Raw genomic sequence first — 18,524 nt, 5'->3', positions numbered from 1 at the left:
GTTGCTCTTGCAGCTTTTGTAGGGTGGAAATTTGACTAAATGACCAGTTGTATGATTATCAGTTTTCTATGGAGATTCCATGGTTGTATAGTAGATTTCCTGGCCATTTGCAATGGAGGGATTGAAATGATGTCCACTTACTTTTGGCCATAAAATGGGGGTTACTGGTTCACTTTAAAGGGTTATTCACTGCCAAGAAGGGAATAACTTCTTCTTGACCAAGCGGCACTGATCTAGTCTAGTCTAGTAACTCCTATGGAGGAGAATAGGTGCTATGGAATAAGCTATGCTGTTTCCATTTGGCTATGTACACATCTCCATGAAAAAGAGAAAGCTCTACATAGAACAAGTCCATTATAGTCAATGGATTGCACTGGATTCCGTGTGTGACCGCTGTTTTAGTGGTCCGCCTTTTCATTGTGAGGGTCCTCTGATGGGCCAGAACACTGGAGACCAGTGCTAATGTGAACCTCGTGTTACTGTGAAGCTATGGAGACAGTGTAGCTCAACTGTGCTATGCTGTTTCCATCGCTCCCATCCTCTTCTTTAGGAAACGGCACTGCTTGACTGATCTTGTAAGTCCTGCTCTTGGGGTAAAGTAGTTATTCGTATCTTGGCAGCAATTTGTTGAGATGGAAATAATTCTTTAGGTTGGGGCCCCACGTGGTGTAAATGCCACATAAAGAAATGCAGCATTTTACAGTCACTGCGATTTCCAAAACTGTCGCTGGCGGTTTCACTAACGCAACGGATTTTCCCGCAGCGTTTTTTTTTTTTGCTGTGGGACGCTACATGGGGCTGTAGCCTAAAGGAGAAGCAGCTGTGTATACAGTCTTACTTGCAATGCTCTAAGGAGGAAGAAACTGTCTTGCTAGTGCCATCTATAAAGAAAGAGAGCCACCTATCAGGGTCGGACATTGACTTGCAGGGTGGCTATCTCCAACAGATGGCACTAGTGAAGCATTTTTTCCTCTTAGAAGGTGAATAATTACAAATATTATATGTTGTATTATATATATAATATATGGTTAAAGCCCGGTTCACATCTGCATTCGGGTTTCCGTTCCGTAAATCTGCTTGGGGATGCCCAAACGGAAACCTATACGCATTAAAAATTGGTTACCTTCAGGAAACCCGCGGATCCCATAGACTATAATGGCGCCCGCATGGTTTCTGCACGACACATGTGGAGAGAAAAGTGCTGCTTGCAGGAATGCTACGTGCGGAAACTGAACGGAAACCACATGGACCCCATTATAGTCTATGGGGTCCGTGCATTTCCCAAGTAACCACTTTTTAATGCCTATAGGTTTCCGTTCCGTCCACATAGAAATCGGAACACAGATGTGAATAGGACCTGAGACCATAAAATACCCCCCATTAGCTCTATACTAAATGCAACACAAACATCACAAACAACTTTGTTCTATACTTTATTCATAAAATTCTTTGTCCAAAAAGTAAAAACAACGGTACGATGAGAATGTACTTGTCATACTGTCCAATGCATGTCACAACCTCATTGAATTCAATGTAAAGGCTAATAAGACAGCAAACTCCCATGTCACATATATGATGAGTGGGCTCCCATATATATATATATATATATATACAAAATAAAAAGCAATGCATCCTATCTGGGCCCCCCTGAGTACATATTGGTCATTGGCTTAGTGAGAGGTAAGCAGCTGCCAGTTACCAATTTTCCTTGTACCCTGCACTACTAGTACCGAATTTCTCTAGGGCCCACTTATCATTGAATAACAAGGGATCTGCTTTACCAGATACACATAGATGGGCTATCCCTGCCCTTCAGAGCTTACAATCTAAACTTTCGACTAGCATTGTAGTAACTTCCAAATCAGGGATCAGAAACCTTTGGCCCTCCAGTTGTTGTGACACTACAACTCCCAGCATGCTCCCTTCACTCCTATGGGAGTTTTGAGTGCCGGACGTTGTACCGTCACACCTGCTGGAGACGAAGGCTCTAAGCTGATCATATATACTTGGCAAGACCCATTATTAGCATTGATTTATAATACAACATCCCAACTAACTTACATTGGAAACACGGTATAAAAACCCCAAGATGGTATGAGTAAAAGATACCAATGTATGCTAGGCCCTGTTCACACTAGTAATAGTTCTCTATAGTATTCTGTTCCATTTTTTCACAGAATTTTTTACATTAACAATAACATTCATTTCAATGGTAATTTGATAGCAATGTCCTCTGTGAAGTATTTGGTCTTTATGGTGGCCAAAATAGTCTGAAATTGCATTATGTTCTCCATTTCGAGTGTGAACACAGCCTAGTCTACAACGCCAATGTGCAAAGATGAACAAGGTGCAGTAGAGGAGCGAGGGGACCACAAAGCTAATATTACGATCACCAATGTCACGGGACGGGGTCATACTATTGAATAACAGGAGTTCTTGTTCAAGGGCCAACACCCTATGAGCTGAAACCCCAAAGAAGCATGATGTGAGACCCCCCAATTCAAGGGCCAATCCAAAGCTAGGACTCCCCCTTTAAGGTCCAGCTATAACTACTTGAGTGGCCTCCATGATATATACAGCTTATAAAGCTAAGTCTATAGATAAAGTTCAGTCAATAAAACTTGTCTATATTTCACAACCTACCAATGTACTCATGTCCTGGCATAGGGATCTGTCCTTGTGTGCAGTCCCTACATATATCGGTCATCTAGGTAAATATTAGATGAGAATATCCCTATGAATTATATGACTTATAGGACATTATAATATTAGGGGAAGAGTCTGCCAATTAATAAGGTACAATGTCAACTCATGTCACAAAGATTTATATTAAAGAGGTGCTGTCACCAGGTCTGAAAAGCCCAGTGAACAGTTTGGTGCTTTGTTTATCCAAATCCGTTCAGCTATTCTGAAGTTATAAGCCCTGTTATTGTTGATACAGAATAGGTTATACTAGTGAAGTAGGTGGTATCACTGCGGTGTTGTATGTCATGCAATGTTACCGCCCACTTGGCTAATATACTCTAATCTGCATCAACACTAAAAGGGCTTATATCTTTGGAATGGCTGAACAGATTTGGATAAACAAAAAACTAAAATTCTCAGGGTAACAGTGTCTATCAGATGATGTATGTCATTGAGTTTTTCAGATCTTGTGACAGCTCCTCTTTAAAGCATTTATGGACGTGAATATTTTTGATAACTGTGGGCACAAACATTACAAACATGTGGTCGAGTCTCTTTGCCGGCTGATGTAACCTTCCGCCTCTCACGTCTATGAAGCTGATCACCATTGCATTTATATGCGGTGTACACAAGACAGTCTACGACAATCCACGTGAATACCAAACTTCAGGAGTATATCTGAAAAAAGAGCCCGTTGTTGTCTATTTAGACCCACTCCTTTGACTTTTACTTTCTACACATATAGACATATAAAGCCTGAACTATGGGGTTGTTCTAGAAGTTTTGACTTTGACTTGACTTCTTGCGTCTAGTGTTTAGGACTCTTGAGACATATGTGTACTTGTGAAAATAAGTCTTATTTATGGAGGTTTCCTTTTCTAGACTTATTTACATGTTTGCACATCTTGTTCCACTTTTTAACACCCTGCTGTTTCCCAGTCGAACATTCTGTGCTGATTCATTTCTAGGTATGTTGTATAGTGGCCAGAGCTCTGTTTTTCTGATAAAAAGCTCCAAATCCTCTGGATTGATAGAGTTTAATAATAACATTATGGTGGTAACATAATAAAAGTGCTAGTATTGTGGTTGATACTAGGGACAGTTTACTGCATACTGCTTTATTACTGAGTTCAATGTGTACATAGTATGCAGTAACCTCCTAAGTGCCACCTAGAGGTGACAGAAGGTAGCTGAAATTTTATCATTTAAAGGGGGCTTGTTACTTTGAAATTCTAGTTCATTCTTCATGCTGCATGTTATAGAGCAGGAGGAGCTGAACACATTGATATATAGTCTTGTGGGAAAAGATTCAGTAGAACTCATTACTTGTTCTTGATGTAAACCTCTGCTGTTTCTGAACTTTGGAGTCCAGTGGGCGGTTCTAACCAGTGATTGACTGGCTATGTAAGCTGCCCAGTGGACTGCCTGAATGTGCAGAGGCCTAGACCAATAACTGATACATTATACATATCCCACAAAGCTATATATCAGTGTGCTCTGCTACTCTTGCTGTATAACACGCTGCCTGCATGTCATATAACATGATATATAACATGTTATATAGCATTTTCAGCATGACAAGTTCCCTGTAACTGAATGTCTTTCTGGGAATTTAGAGCTTTGTATTAGAAAAACTACCATAGGCCATGGCTTCATATGGCGTAAGTAACGTTGCGTTTTTGGAAATTGCATCTTGTCAATCATACCGTATAGATATAATTGAAGCAAAAAGGAAAACTATCGACATTTTGTGAAAAACCCTGCAGGAAAAAGCTATGTATTTCCGCCACAGTTTTTCCTGCAGTATTTTTTTACCCGCTACGTGGGGCTTTAGCCATGTAGACAAAAAACAAAATTGTGTTCACGGGTGAATATTCTGAATATTGGCTCCATCATCCAAACTCCTACATTCACTACCATGCGCCATAAGATAAAGAATCCCATGGCAGGACAGACAATGGTGAAGCATTAGGTATTCCGGTGCCTTATGTACTATGGCAGTCACGTAATAGACGTCTCCTATTAGACTCACTTTAGGAAAGCGAGATGATATTACTTCTGTTTCTTTGACTGGTTCCATTATCTGATTATGGGAAATAACAGTAATTGGTTTATGCTACATCTCATAGATAGGAGTTTCATTTGGAAAGAAATGCTGGCAATAGAAATAAAGAAGATTATAGTTAATAATCCAACCTGCTGTATTATTGTCCGTGTCTTGAATCCAAAGCCCCCATAGACGTGAATGCATAACGCAATGCCAGCAAATGGCACCCATACATGCATTGCACTGAAAACTCGGCCTCACGTCATATTCACACTCGGTTGTGTTCTTGGCGTCTAAGGGGGTATTCCCACGATGTAACACGGTGTTGATTCTGACTCGATAACTCGTGTAAGAATCAGCGCTGCAAAACAGAATCCCATTGGCTTCAATGGGTTCCGTTTATCGTGCATGACACATTGAAATCAATGGGTTAAAAAGCCTCCCATTGATTTCAATGAGTTACGCGTGCTAAACGGAGCCCATTGAAGTCAATGGGATTCTGTTTTGCAGAGTTATCGTGTAAGAATCAGTGCTGCGTTATGTCGTGTGAATGCCCCGTAACTCTCATTTATATGATTTTCAGCGGTTTTTGATTAAAAAAAAGCGCCCATCCTACAACTATTCCTTCCGACGCTCTCATACGCATCAAGCTCGCTGTGAGTCTGTATCAAGGTGTCTACCATGCACTGTTGTAAATGCTACAGATTCTCTGAGAAGCTAAAGGAAAGCCCGTGTCCAGGCTGAATGAGGAGGAATCGCTTTTTAACTATCAATGATTTACAAAGTTCATATTCAGTTTACTTATTGCCATTTGCAATCATCTAAAGATATATTTGTGGCACTGGAAATGTATATTTCCCAAGATTCAAATGGTTATACTGGATGTATTGGGTATACCATGTAAAATATCTTTGCATGGCCCTTTTACACCAAGTGTCCTGAATCAAGGCTATGTTCATATCTGTAATGGGTTGTCTATTGTTCTGGTCTGTCAGAGGACCAGAACAATGGATATACAGACCACTAAAATAGAGGACACACATGAAGCCTGATGGACCATCATAGTGGGGGTCCATGAAGTTTCCATTGTTTTTCAACTGAAAGGCAGACATTGCGATGGGGTCTCCAAACAGAAACTCTAATGCGAGGAATTTTTTCCCGTCAAATGGGGCAATTGGTGTTTTTTTCCTTCCCCTGGATCAACACTGTAGGGGATTGTAGGGTTATAGGTTGGACTTGATAGACTGATGTCTTCATCCAACCTGATCTACTATGTAACTATGTAACGTAGCTTAAGAAACAAAGATGCCAATATACATCTATGACTAGCTTAAAATGAAAATGCAATTTACCACAATTTTATATTTCCCTTATGATTATGCCTGAAATAATACAAAAATGTGAATAATCTAGGTTTTTTTTTATTGACCTAGTATAACCTATGAATCAGGGGGCTCACACACGCCTCATACTAAGAATACTATTATTACGTAGACTGCAGCAAGGATTTATACTGAGAGATGATTAGAAGGTCCAGAGAGTAATCCCAGCAATGGTATCGCTTAAATCCCCCAACATTAATGCGTTTTATAGTCCTTAGATGTGACACTGCTAATGTAATGTAATAGCAGCATTTTATTCAAATTAAAATATTTTTCTAAAACCTCTAAAAAGTGACAAATGAACCACAAGAGGGAAAAAGAGGGTGCAAACATACAAAAGAAATCCGATTTAGATTCCTTGATCGTATGTATAAAACGTGTGCTATAAAAGGGTTAAAAGGCAAAAAAAATAAAAAAAAATAATCACCTAATAATCAAAATACTACTAAAATGACTTTATTAATTCTCTAAGGCAAGGATGGAATTTAAAGGTGCAACTATCTATATAAAAGTACAAAAATCGCACCTTGTTTTTTATTGCAATTCAAGCATTATAGATAAAAAAATATTTCTTATGTTTAAATTATATTATGTACCATATGGTTTTTCTATATATATTTCTATATCTTTTTAGGCAGATATTATGTACAGTAATAAATGTCAGTAACAGGCAGTGTATTTGCTATAAAATATAAAGATTTTAATATAAAAGCATTTTTTAATATTATTAATATTAATAATAAAATAAACCTACTGTAATCCTTTCAACGTTAAATGAAAATCGAAGCTGCTGTATTTTTATATAACGTACTATTATTACCATATAAAATGGTAATTTATGTAAAGTATCACATCAACAGATTTCTATTTCAAGTTTTAGAATAGAAAGGTCATAGAGGTCCTCGGTTTCATTGTTATGAAGGGTCCTCAATACTTTGTATTATTACTTTAATAGAGTTTTTATTATTATGATTGAATTGACCCTTTGCTATCACTTGGTCCTTCTAACATTATGTTCATAATTATTTTGTATTTTTTATTGTATTTTAATATATTCTAGCAGATGTGTACATAAAGTAAATGGGGTGCAAAGACATGGGACCATCTGACCAATGAAAATTGTCTTTGATGGTCTTGTGCTCTGTCCCTCCTGTTGACCTACAGACTATGCCTATGTATAAAAATCAGCCATATTTTGCAGAAACAACTTTATACTTTTTATACATTTGTGTAAAGCTCATTTTATTAAAGAAGCATTCCCTTTTCAAGATCTTTCTGCCTGTTAGTAATGGGCATTCTGTACTCTTTGCTGACCCAAGTCTTCTACAGCTCTTGTATCCTCCATTCAGTCTTGCCGATTCATATATAGTCCATGCTTTTTCAGTAGACAGGAAGTCAGTCTCTCTAAGTGTAAGTCTATGATACTCACACTGACTTCCTGTCTGAGAATCACACTGACTTCCTGTCTATGATACTCACACTGACTTCCTGTCTGAGACACACTGACTTCCTGTCTGAGACTCATACTGACTTCCTGTCTATGATACTGACACTGACTTCCTGTGTATGATACACTGACTTCTTGTCTGAGACTGACACTAACTTTCCGTCAATGAGACTCACACTGACTTCCTGTCTAAGACTCACACTGACTGTCTGTGCATCCCTTGTAGTGGGAGTTGATCCTCCCACTGCTATGATATCACCTGTCCTATCTATGTAGGGTCCTCCTCCAGGGATCTGAATGAACACTGCACATTACACATAATCTCCATTATGTAACAGTAATATAAATGAAAGAATTACCTATAGTCATAGCAGGTGGTACAGATTTCGTCTATGAGACTCACTCTGACTTCCTGTCTATGAGACTCACACTGACTTCCTGTCTATGAGACTCACACTGACTTCCTGTCTGAGACTCACACTGACTTCCTGTCTGAGACTCACACTGACTTCCTGTCTGAGACTCACACTGACTTCCTGTCTATGAGACTCACACTGACTTCCTGTCTGAGACTCACACTGACTTCCTGTCTGAGACTCACACTGACTTCTTGTCTATGAGACTCATACCGACTTCCTTTCTTTGAGACTCACACTGACGTCCAAGTACTGTATGAATCGGCAGGTCTGATTTCTGATCACATGACTCAATAGGGATGTGAATGGATACTGTACAGCTAAGAGTACAACAGTTTATAGGATTCCTATGACTAATAGACAGAAAGGTGAAACTGAAAATACTTCTTTATATTTTAAGCCAGAAAATGGCTTAATAAATCCCACCACTACGAAGAATTTATTGTATTCCCTTCAGTTTCCCCAATAGCTTCGGTATGGGGATACCAACATGGCAAACAAGCTGAAGCATCCACAATACTATATCATTACCTTATAAAACTAGAAGTCATTCACACACAAAACACTTGTATACTATGTAACAGCCATTAAAAAAGCAGCAACAAGTATTCCTCAAGAATCAGAACACCCTGTGAATCTATCTCTTCCTTCCCCTCTGTATAAGGAATTAGTCGTGGAGAGAGAAGATCGAGGAGGAAAGTAAACAGCATTATTAGCAATATACTGTTAGGAGAGAGGTCTAGTACAGTATACAGATAGTTCTACGATTATTAAACCTTATACTTTGTTCCCTTTATAAGACAATTAAGGTTTTCTTTAAGATTCCCTCTGAGGGTTCAGGCACAGTTATCAGTACCAGGACTAAGGCACCTACATATAGCTACAAAGACTTGTATATATGATCCTAAAACAGACATATTACACACGACATGACATATAATTTACATAGATAAAGGCTTACTCCCTGCTAGTCCCAAATAAAACCAATATAATTTCCTATCACTTTGTTGAACATGCAGTCCATTCTGCCAGCAGCATGTTATAGAGCAGGATGAGCTGAGCAGTGCCATATATATATATCTGTGGCACTGTGTCTGGTATTGGAAATCAGATCCACTGGCACATATATAGAGCTAAGCTGCAATAACACACACAACCTGTGGACAAGTGTGGTGCTATTTATGGAATTCCCTTACGATCTATATAGAAAATGAACACAAAGTGCATTTAGTCATGTTCAGCTTGTGGCATTGAGTGGAAACATAAGGTTGGCGCACCATAGGCATCAAGTACTCACTGATTTATTTGGAGCATCTAGCAGGAACTTAACCCTTTTATTGATCCATTGAACGAACCACGTCCCAACAAGACAATTTACAACACCTCACACACTAAAAGCTAATGCTTACAGGTTTGTTCATGGTCTGTCCCACCACACATCCAGCAGCTTCTGAAACCTGATTTCCAGTTGGGGATGAAGACACCTCGTTGAAGGCCCCTAACCCTGGCTGGAGCTCAGGCAAGTCCTTGACAATCCCAGGAGAAGATGGCACTTCCAGCTGCTGAGGAGGTTGTTGAGGGTACCCTGACATGCTTGTAGATGGCACTTGCTGAGGAAACATTCCATTGTGTGGCACACACTCTGGGGGCACAAAAGGCTGTGAGAAATTGCCACCCATGTTAGAGAAAGTTTGGCCTGGCATATTCTGAAGATACATTCCACTGGTATGGGGGGAGACCGGGTATATATAAGGGCACTGTCCACGGAAATCTTTGACAGGACTTTGGGGTTGAGAGTAACTTGTAGGATACATCAGGGGAGATTGGAGATGTCCAGACATTGGTTGATGAAAGGCAGGAGGCATCCCTTGAGGTTGCGTTGTAGCAGTTGATGCCACGGGTAACAAGGTCTGAGCCATGCTCATAGCCAGGGATAAGACATTAGCCAAGGAAAACATAGGTGCTGTAGGAGACCACTGGGTGGCTGGTGGAACATTAGATGCTAAAGCGTTAGTCATAGTCTGTGGCACCATACCACTGTTTATCATGTGTTGCAAAGCATTTCCATGATTGACAGAAGAGTTGATCATGTTGGGAAATAAGGAATTTTGGGAGCCCATATGTCCTGCTGAAGATGAAGGCATCAAGTGTGGGGGTAAAGCAGACAAGTAGTTACCACTGTGCATGGAGTTGAAGGTTGTAGGAGGAAACGTGTGAGAAGATGGCATGGAATAACTTGTAGAGAAAGGTACAGTTGGACTGGATGTTGTTTCGAAAGAAGGCCAGGTTCTGCTAGCGGACATTGGGGAACCTAAAACACAAACAAACAGCAAGTATAAAAAACAGCAAAGCACAATAAATTCGGGATAACATTTTGTGACTTTAAAACAATGACCGAAATTCTACTTCATGCATAATCTATCAATAGATGGGCAGAGCTTGCTAAACTAAATTGTCTCCAATGGACCAAGTTGGCAACGCCACACCTGACTGCTTCTATATTCACCAAAATATCTAAAATATCAGACACGGAGTTTGAGATCCATATAAAGTAGGATTTGTGCAATTGAGATATTTGATATCTTGGAGGAATTGGGATGACTCATAACTAATTTGAATTCATTAGTTTTTCTTCTACTTACCGAGGAGGTCACAGACCTGTGGATATATTTAGTATGGAAGATGCTACTTGACACTGACCTGATGCTGAAGCTCCAGCACTAAGATTTGTTGAGTTATTATTAGGTAATACTATTTCGCAGACATATGGATTAATGGGGTCTTGGGTTCTGTCTGGTATTACAGGTCAACCCCATTAACCTGAATGGAACTGAGATGTGATACCAGACACATCCCATGGTCAAGTGCTGCATGGTTACAGGAAAAACAAGCCCTTTATATAATCTGGTACAATCCCTTTAAGGAGTTGGTGGAAGTTCAAGGCTGTGACACTGACTCAACTTTTAGGAATCCCAAAGATATACATGGGTAAAGGTAACAATGCTGCACACTTAATGTCTTCATCTGTGTATATTTTATAGTGCCATAGGTTTATAACGTTCTGCACAGGTTACGTAATGTAACAGAGGATCACATATTGTTCCAGACGATCATGTGACCAGTATGATTTTTTGTTCAGAGAGGGCATAATGTTCCGGTAGCACAAACAGATAAATAATTGCGGCAAGACAATAGAAGTGACTAAATACTGACGTAGTCTCCAAAATCAAAAGCATCCTAACTGCAAATAAACCAATGCAACACAAGTAAAATATACAACACAAAGTTATTTCTGTGCAACTCCCGCGCCAAACCAAGGTAATCTTAAAGGAACATATACAAAAATGAAAATCTTCATTTCCTCCTTTCTCTTGGTCCTAGTTTGTCTTCTGTTACAACTAACAAATATACAAAGAAATCTTCTCTATGTGTCACAGGACATTAGCCATGTTCCCCTTCTCATCATCACTAAGGTGTCTGATTGTAAAACAACTGGCCAGAGCATTAGCCTAAAGGGGCCAAAGATGGAGCAAAGACTACCCCCTGTGCTCCTGTCTGGGTAATGCTCTTTAGAGTACTGCTCTTGCCACTCAGACCCCTACCACCTCCTGCCTGTGCCGTCCCTTGCAGTGGGAGTTGATCCTCCCACTGCTATGACATCACCCGTCCTATCTATGTAGGGTCCTCCTCCAGGGATCTGAAGGAGCAGTGTTCATGACACATAATCTCCATTATTTAACTATAATATAAATTAAAGAATTACCTATAGTCATAGCAGGTGGAACAGATTTCGTTCTAAGATCTGGTTGGCCCATAAAAGGTCCAGCTGGACCAAATACATCATTGTCAAGAACAGGACTGCTCTGGTAGACTTGACCAGGGGAACCCATTCCTTTGCTGGGGCTCGTACATGCTAAATCTACAAAGAAAAGGAAAAGATCATGAATTGGAGACATCAATATGGGGGACAGTTAATAAAGAATCCGTGGAAGGACAGGATAATTCCAAAGACTTACCACTGAGCGAAGAAGAGGAGAAGGAACGGGATAGCTCTTGAAGTTGAGGGTCAGCCTGTGGATAAAGATAGAAATGATCTATTGACTATTTTGCTAAAATCCTTGCTTTGAAACCCATTCATATCCATTCTGCACTGAATGGCTTATCTCTATGGTGGCTAAAAGAGTATTCTGGTAATATCAAGTAATCCTCTATCCAGATAGGATATAATAGGATATAGCTGCTAGATTAGTGGAAGTCTTTCTGGAGCAGCTTTGCTGTATTGTCAGTCATGGCCTCATTTGGGCACAACCTAAGTTCCTTATCCATAAGGGAATAAGATAATTCCACACAAACATAGGTAGGACATACAAACTCCCTACATATCTCCAGCAGACCCACAGAAGTGCATATGGTGGCAGAGCGCATGAGCGATCACCACTTCATTCAAAGAGGGAAACCTGACTACTCCATTCCAGTGGTTGGACCCCCACCCACCTATCCAGTGGACAGTGGCGAGCTTGTTATCCCTTTAACAATATAATAACATTACTAAGGGTATGCTCACACTGCTGCTAGTACAGTCCATTGCTCTCATCCCTCATAGGACATTAACTGTAATAGAGTAACGGATGAGAATGGTCCCAACTCCGACTGTGTCTGCTACCAATGAATATACAATACACGATCATACAATACACGGAATATACAACGTCATGGTTTTTACATAGGGGTGAATGCAGACAGACACCAGACGGAGCCGATTCTACATGCATCTGTCCTTTAATGTCCGTTGCTATCATTCTGTGATGGATGAGAGCAACAGATATTAACCAGCAATAGTGTGAACCCTAACTTCCAAAATTATTGATAAGAACATGGAGTCTGATGCAACATACCTGTAAATTCGGCAGAGATGCAGTGCATGGACCGGTAGATAGCCTATCAATGTCATCTTCTCTGTCTCCATTTGCCTCCTTTTTCAGGAGGGTCTCCACACGATGGATGATATCCTTGATCCTATTGGTGAAGCTTTCTCTTTCCGACTGCATAATAAATTCACTGTTGACCTGGAGAATAAAAAACTGATGTTAGTGACAACTTACCAGAACTCACCCTGTGATAAAACTTAAAGGAACCCCAAATTATGCCAAATGCTACAGCTATTGCAATACAAGTAACTTAGATAGGTCTGTAAGTGACGGGTATGGCTGTACAGCCCGTGCCGTAATGTCAGTATAAGTGGTTATGTAATGTTTCCAGCACATTGTCCGCCTGGTTGTATTGTTCTAGTTCTGGAAGCTTGAGGAGTGTGACACATTAAGTTATCCCAGTAACAAAGGAGGAATAGAGGGCGTATTGTCAAAGCCTGACACTTACCCTAAGAGTGGAATTGGGACAAACAAGACACGATGGTACTTGAAAAGTATTTATTTAACTTGTGCGGACAAGCTGCCGAAAATGTCACCTGTCATATACTTGGACTGTGTTTACATCAGTCTCCTGGACCAGGCCCTGAAGGTAGCCATAGGCCCCATTCACCCAATGGATGGCAAGAGTTTGTGATTTCGATATGCATCAGCTTACTTTTTCGGCGGTATGCTTTCCAAGTGAGCCAATGCAGAAAAGGTACGTAGTACAGCAAACATTACTTATATTATGCTATAAGATTAATGTATAGTTTAGAATATTATAGGGCAGGTTTATAGGGTAGGTAAGTCCAGTACCACATCTAAAAACCAAGGCTCCAAGAGTTCACATGGGATTAGAATATGGAGGGACTAACTGGTAGAAATGGTTTCTGAATACTTAAGGTTACTGCGAATGGGCCTCAATTGGCCCATGGGGGGCGCTTGTGTTAAAGTGATATGATGTTGGCATACCCCGTATGGCCACTGACGTCTAATCCCAGGCTTCAGTGGTATAAACCATTATATAGCATGAGGACACAATTTCCCTTCCGATATACTTAATTACTTACCATAACTGTTGCAATCTCCTCCGGATTGTCGCCATCCAAGTCAAACTTGAAAGTGACCATTTTACCATTGTAGGTCTGCAGCTGACACTCTACAACCCGGTCACTTTTATCCGAAATCTGTACAAAAAGCAAAGAAAAAATTTACTGTGGGAACTGGACAGTGATTCGGTATTTTAGGCGTATTACTCATGTATTTGTTAGGTTATTTTACAAGGGATTAACATTATTCAAATATTTTTGCTAAGCAGGAGATGCATTAAGGGACATGCCAGGGCTATTCTTAGGCATTATCAGGCTGATCTTCGTGGACTAGGACACCATGGCAACATACGTTTTATCAAATAACACCTAATTTTACCGCAATGCCGAAGAAAAGTGAGATCACTCTTGCTTAAAGATATACCATTGTGTAGGAAACCTCAAAAGGGTATCTCCACCAGGCAGGATGGGGTGCCGTTCGCAAAGGACCAACCATTCATGACATATCATGGTAAAATACTGCTTGGACCAATTTCTACGAATCTCTCCCAAAACTTGTCTATGTTACAAATATACAGTGAGCTTCAGATATCCATTAGGTCAACGCTTACATTAATTATACGTAGTCTTGACCTTGCTTTTCGGCGCAAGAGTTTGGCAGGTGTCTTCTTCACAGGCGATTTGACATTGCGCTCTCCAGGTGAGAGACCTTCACAACCGTCACTCATCCCCGAGGCCACATCGGATGCGTAGCTGAAAACACATTTTAACAAGCTGAATAATATACTAAAGTAGATATTACCGAAGATCACAACAAACAGGAGGATAGCTTAGACCCTTTATTTTTTGGTTTTGCTCACCTGTCCGCAGCAGAAGAGATGTCGCTGGGAAGTCCAAGTGGAGGAGTTAGGTCTGAATTCACACTGACAGCAATGCTCTGAGAAAAGAAGGCCGTGAAAGATTTACTCCTCAGTCGTATAATAATAAAATAAATATCCAATGTCTGATATTACATTTAATAAAAATATCCAACATTCTCATTTAAGGGATGAAGATCATCTCAAAGCTATTTTGATACTCACCCCTGGAAAACATATCTCCTGCTGAGTGCTTGGGGGGCTATTAGGGTCTTCTTGAGAGGCATCACTTGAAGGTCTTTGGGACCCATCGGCAGCCTCCATAAAGCCAGAAGAACTGAGGTACCCATCTGTGTCACAGTCCGCTGCATAACAGACACAAGTATGTTATATAGGAATGCTTGGCAGGAGAAGACATTAAAGAAGACCAAACATATTAGCCATGAGCCATTACATTTCACCACCTTCTGGATATGTGGTTATTAGACAGTTACCATCTTGACTCATTCTACAAAGTAAGACTTGTTTGGAGGGGCATAGCTAGAGGGGGGTGCAACAGTCGATACCAGTCCCTGGACCATGAGAGGACCCCAAAGGTGTCTCTATCACATACAACATACCAATATTCTAAATGGCACAAGATAGGAAAAGGCCCCTTAGAGATTTTGCATTGGGGCCCAAGAACTACAAATTAAACTTGACCACTGTTGGTGTCTGTACTTATTCAGGTGTCTACAATCTCCAATTTTTAGATACCATGCCAGGAACCAATTACGGTAATTTTGCCAATATGATCCTACACTATCTTACGATAACCAAATATAAATACATGGCATATACTTAAATAATATTCTCAGTATACTTGGGAAAATGATATAACTTACATGCAGCAGAAGAGTAACAAGAGTGTCTAAAGTTGAATGGATGATGCTGGTCTGCTTCTGGCTCCTCGGGTTCTGGCAGAAATGTCCCACTGTTGACTGATTCGGCAGAGTCTGATGTTGTAGGTAGAGATGTAGGACCAGGTGCTGCATCGGGAGTAGTAATGGTGGTCGTGCTCTGAGGTCCTCTTAGCTGCTCAAGAAGCTGGAGAATGCTTTGTTGCTTCTCCTCCTCTTTCTTCTTCAGTTCCTCTTGGGCACGCCTAACTTTCTCTCGCTTGCGTTTTATGGCTAATACTCGGTCTCGGATAGCTTTTGCCACAATTTTGTAGTCAGCTTCACAAACAAAGTTAAGCACCACCTAAGAAGCACATGTAAAAAAGATTTATGTATATACTTCAACAGCAAATATTTATCCAACAGCCATTCCTCCCGACCCCCAAACCGGAGCACAGATAAGGCTGGTCTTACACGGCCGTAATATGAGTCCGCAAATGGTCCGCAATTGAGGGTTTTCAATTGCGGACCATTTGCGGACACATTATATTCAATGCGGCCTCTTACGCCACCGGATATTTTATCCGTGGTGTGGCCGGGCGCAACCGTGGTCCGCAATTTATAGAACATGTCCGTAATGGCCGTGAATTGCGGCACTCGCCCATAGAACTCTATGGGCAAGTGCGTCAGTTTACGGGCGTCTGCGGAGTCTATGTTGATGATCAGCAACTAGTGTAGCTGATCAGCAACTTGCAGACCGTAAAATCATTACGGCCATGTAAGACCGGCCTAAGGGTGCTTGTGGTGACAACTTATCCCCAATGGAAAAACAAAAGATTGGACATGATAAAATTCCACATGCCCAAGTCTTCCTTTGTTCCAGATGATTTCAAGGGAGAATCTAGAGGGTCCTATACACTGAAGACAGTTGAGCGGACCTGGATTCAGCTGACTTTTTATGTGTATGGGGGGGGGGGCCTTAAGGATGTAGCAATTAAGACTGTATTGAACATACAACTGGGAGATAACATAGTGAAATGATATACAAAAGAATCAATGCTATGAATCACTGGACAATGTATGTCATAGTTAATGAGATTTAGCTTTAGTAAGTTATGACGTGGTCATAATCCATTCTAAACAATGGGACATTGGTAGAGTTGACATGTGCTCGGGGTGAGGCTCCATATTAATAAATGCTACATACAAGTGCAGTCTAGTACCTACGACTTATATCATTGTGGTGGATGATCCTCATTATTCTTATATCACTACTTAATATGGACCACACCGACTAGAGGATCAAGTATCAAACATTGAGATACCTCTCTATAAAATATTGTGAGTTTGCTCTATTCTTACCATCTCTTGGACCACCTCTTCAGCTACATCTTTGTAGAGATCAAACAAGAACTCGATAGCATTATTATCTTTGTATTTCCCATGTAGTTTTTTGGAGTCGTCCATCCTCAGCCAAAGCTTCAGGGCTGGTTTAACGCCATCGTCCTCCTCAGCCAATTCAACATGGACCCCAGTGTCCTCTTGGAAGAAGGAGTGTTCTAGCAGGTCCTGGATGGTATATCTGTCAAGGGTGATAGGAACTCATTGTTTATATCTTGTAAAATGAGAAAAGGAAAAAAGGTGGAAGGTTGAAGACTCTAAAATCCCATTTCGTAACTGTTGATGTAATTCCTCTAAAGTGGTTTTCCCATCTCGGCAATTTTTTCGCTATCCACAGGATTGGTGGGGGTCTGACTACTGAAACTCTATCTGTTACACCCCATTCTGAATAGAATAGTGGTCAGACAGGTGTAACCATGCTTTCATGGGTATACAATATTCCATTTACATCTGGGGATGGCTTAAGGTGTAAAGTAAAAGTCAATAAATGAATCCGCTGAAGCTCACACCAAAGGTGAACCTGTGATTGCCCAAGGACAACTCCCTAATCGTCTCTCTGCACCTCTCCCCCAGGTCTATGAGAAGCTATTGTCCTCCGCTTAGGTCAGTGTAGTTTACCTTTCATTCTTGTTCATGCGTATACAGCCTTCGATGATCTCCTTAAGCTCTGGGACTTTAACTTTATAAAAACTGTCTGGCTTCATGCCCTGCAGACGATGGAAAGAAAAGTAATGTCAGGTCAGAAAGATTTGGCCAAGTGTCGTTATGTATGGGGCATCTGAAATAGTAACATGCCGCCGACCTGTAGACTGGGCACACCGAATGAGGGTGACCATAAAACAGTGCTGTATGCCAGGAGCTCAGGTTAAACAGTACTTGTCCTCTTCTATATATAACGAAGAATTCCACAACACCATATTTACGGCACTAAGACATTGGCGGACATATTTCTTTTTGGTCTGATCAATTGCACAGAGGCCTATGGGGGAGGGGATTAAAATCAGTATCTATGTGTGTATAAGCGGCGTACAGACCACCGGGGATGTTATTATTAACTCTCTCACTTCCCTAGACCACCAGGCAGTGGCGTAACTAGGAATGGCGGGGCCCCGTGGCGAACTTTTGACATGGCCCCCCCCATCCCAACTGACGCCGAAGACCTCGACCGACCCCCTCCTCCGCACTCTATTATGTCCCATAGTGGCCCCTGCACACAGTATTAACCCCAATAGTGGCCCCTGCACACAGTATTAACCCCAATAGTGTCCCCTGCACACAGTATTAACCCCAATAGTGGCCCCTGCACACAGTATTATAGCCCATAGTGGCCCCTGCACACAGTATTATGTCCCATAGTGGTCCCTGCACACAGTATTATATCCCATAGTGGTCCCTGCACACAGTATTTTACCCCATAGTGGCCCCTGCACCCAGTATTAACCCCAATAGTGGCCC

General features: G+C 40.9%; 1 protein-coding gene across 1 annotated transcript in view; it reads right to left on the bottom strand.

The window, feature by feature from the left end:
• Positions 1-18,524, bottom strand: part of WNK4 (WNK lysine deficient protein kinase 4) — a 129,116-nt gene that overhangs the window by 10,880 nt on the left and 99,712 nt on the right. Inside the window, exons 5-15 of the mRNA XM_075277362.1 lie at positions 17,688-17,776; positions 17,031-17,250; positions 15,675-16,032; positions 15,016-15,155; positions 14,794-14,870; positions 14,545-14,686; positions 13,955-14,071; positions 12,873-13,043; positions 11,994-12,048; positions 11,741-11,896; positions 9,387-10,288 (exon numbers count right to left, since the gene is read on the bottom strand). Coding sequence (XP_075133463.1) covers positions 9,387-10,288; positions 11,741-11,896; positions 11,994-12,048; positions 12,873-13,043; positions 13,955-14,071; positions 14,545-14,686; positions 14,794-14,870; positions 15,016-15,155; positions 15,675-16,032; positions 17,031-17,250; positions 17,688-17,776 — 2,427 coding nt within the window. The remainder of the gene's footprint in view (positions 1-9,386; positions 10,289-11,740; positions 11,897-11,993; positions 12,049-12,872; positions 13,044-13,954; positions 14,072-14,544; positions 14,687-14,793; positions 14,871-15,015; positions 15,156-15,674; positions 16,033-17,030; positions 17,251-17,687; positions 17,777-18,524) is intronic.

The sequence above is a fragment of the Leptodactylus fuscus genome, chromosome 6, assembly GCF_031893055.1.
Source record: "Leptodactylus fuscus isolate aLepFus1 chromosome 6, aLepFus1.hap2, whole genome shotgun sequence".
Taxonomy (NCBI): Eukaryota; Metazoa; Chordata; class Amphibia; order Anura; family Leptodactylidae; genus Leptodactylus; species Leptodactylus fuscus.
The sequence above is the reverse complement of the archived record's forward strand: the minus strand, read 5'-3'. Positions and strand labels throughout refer to the sequence as shown.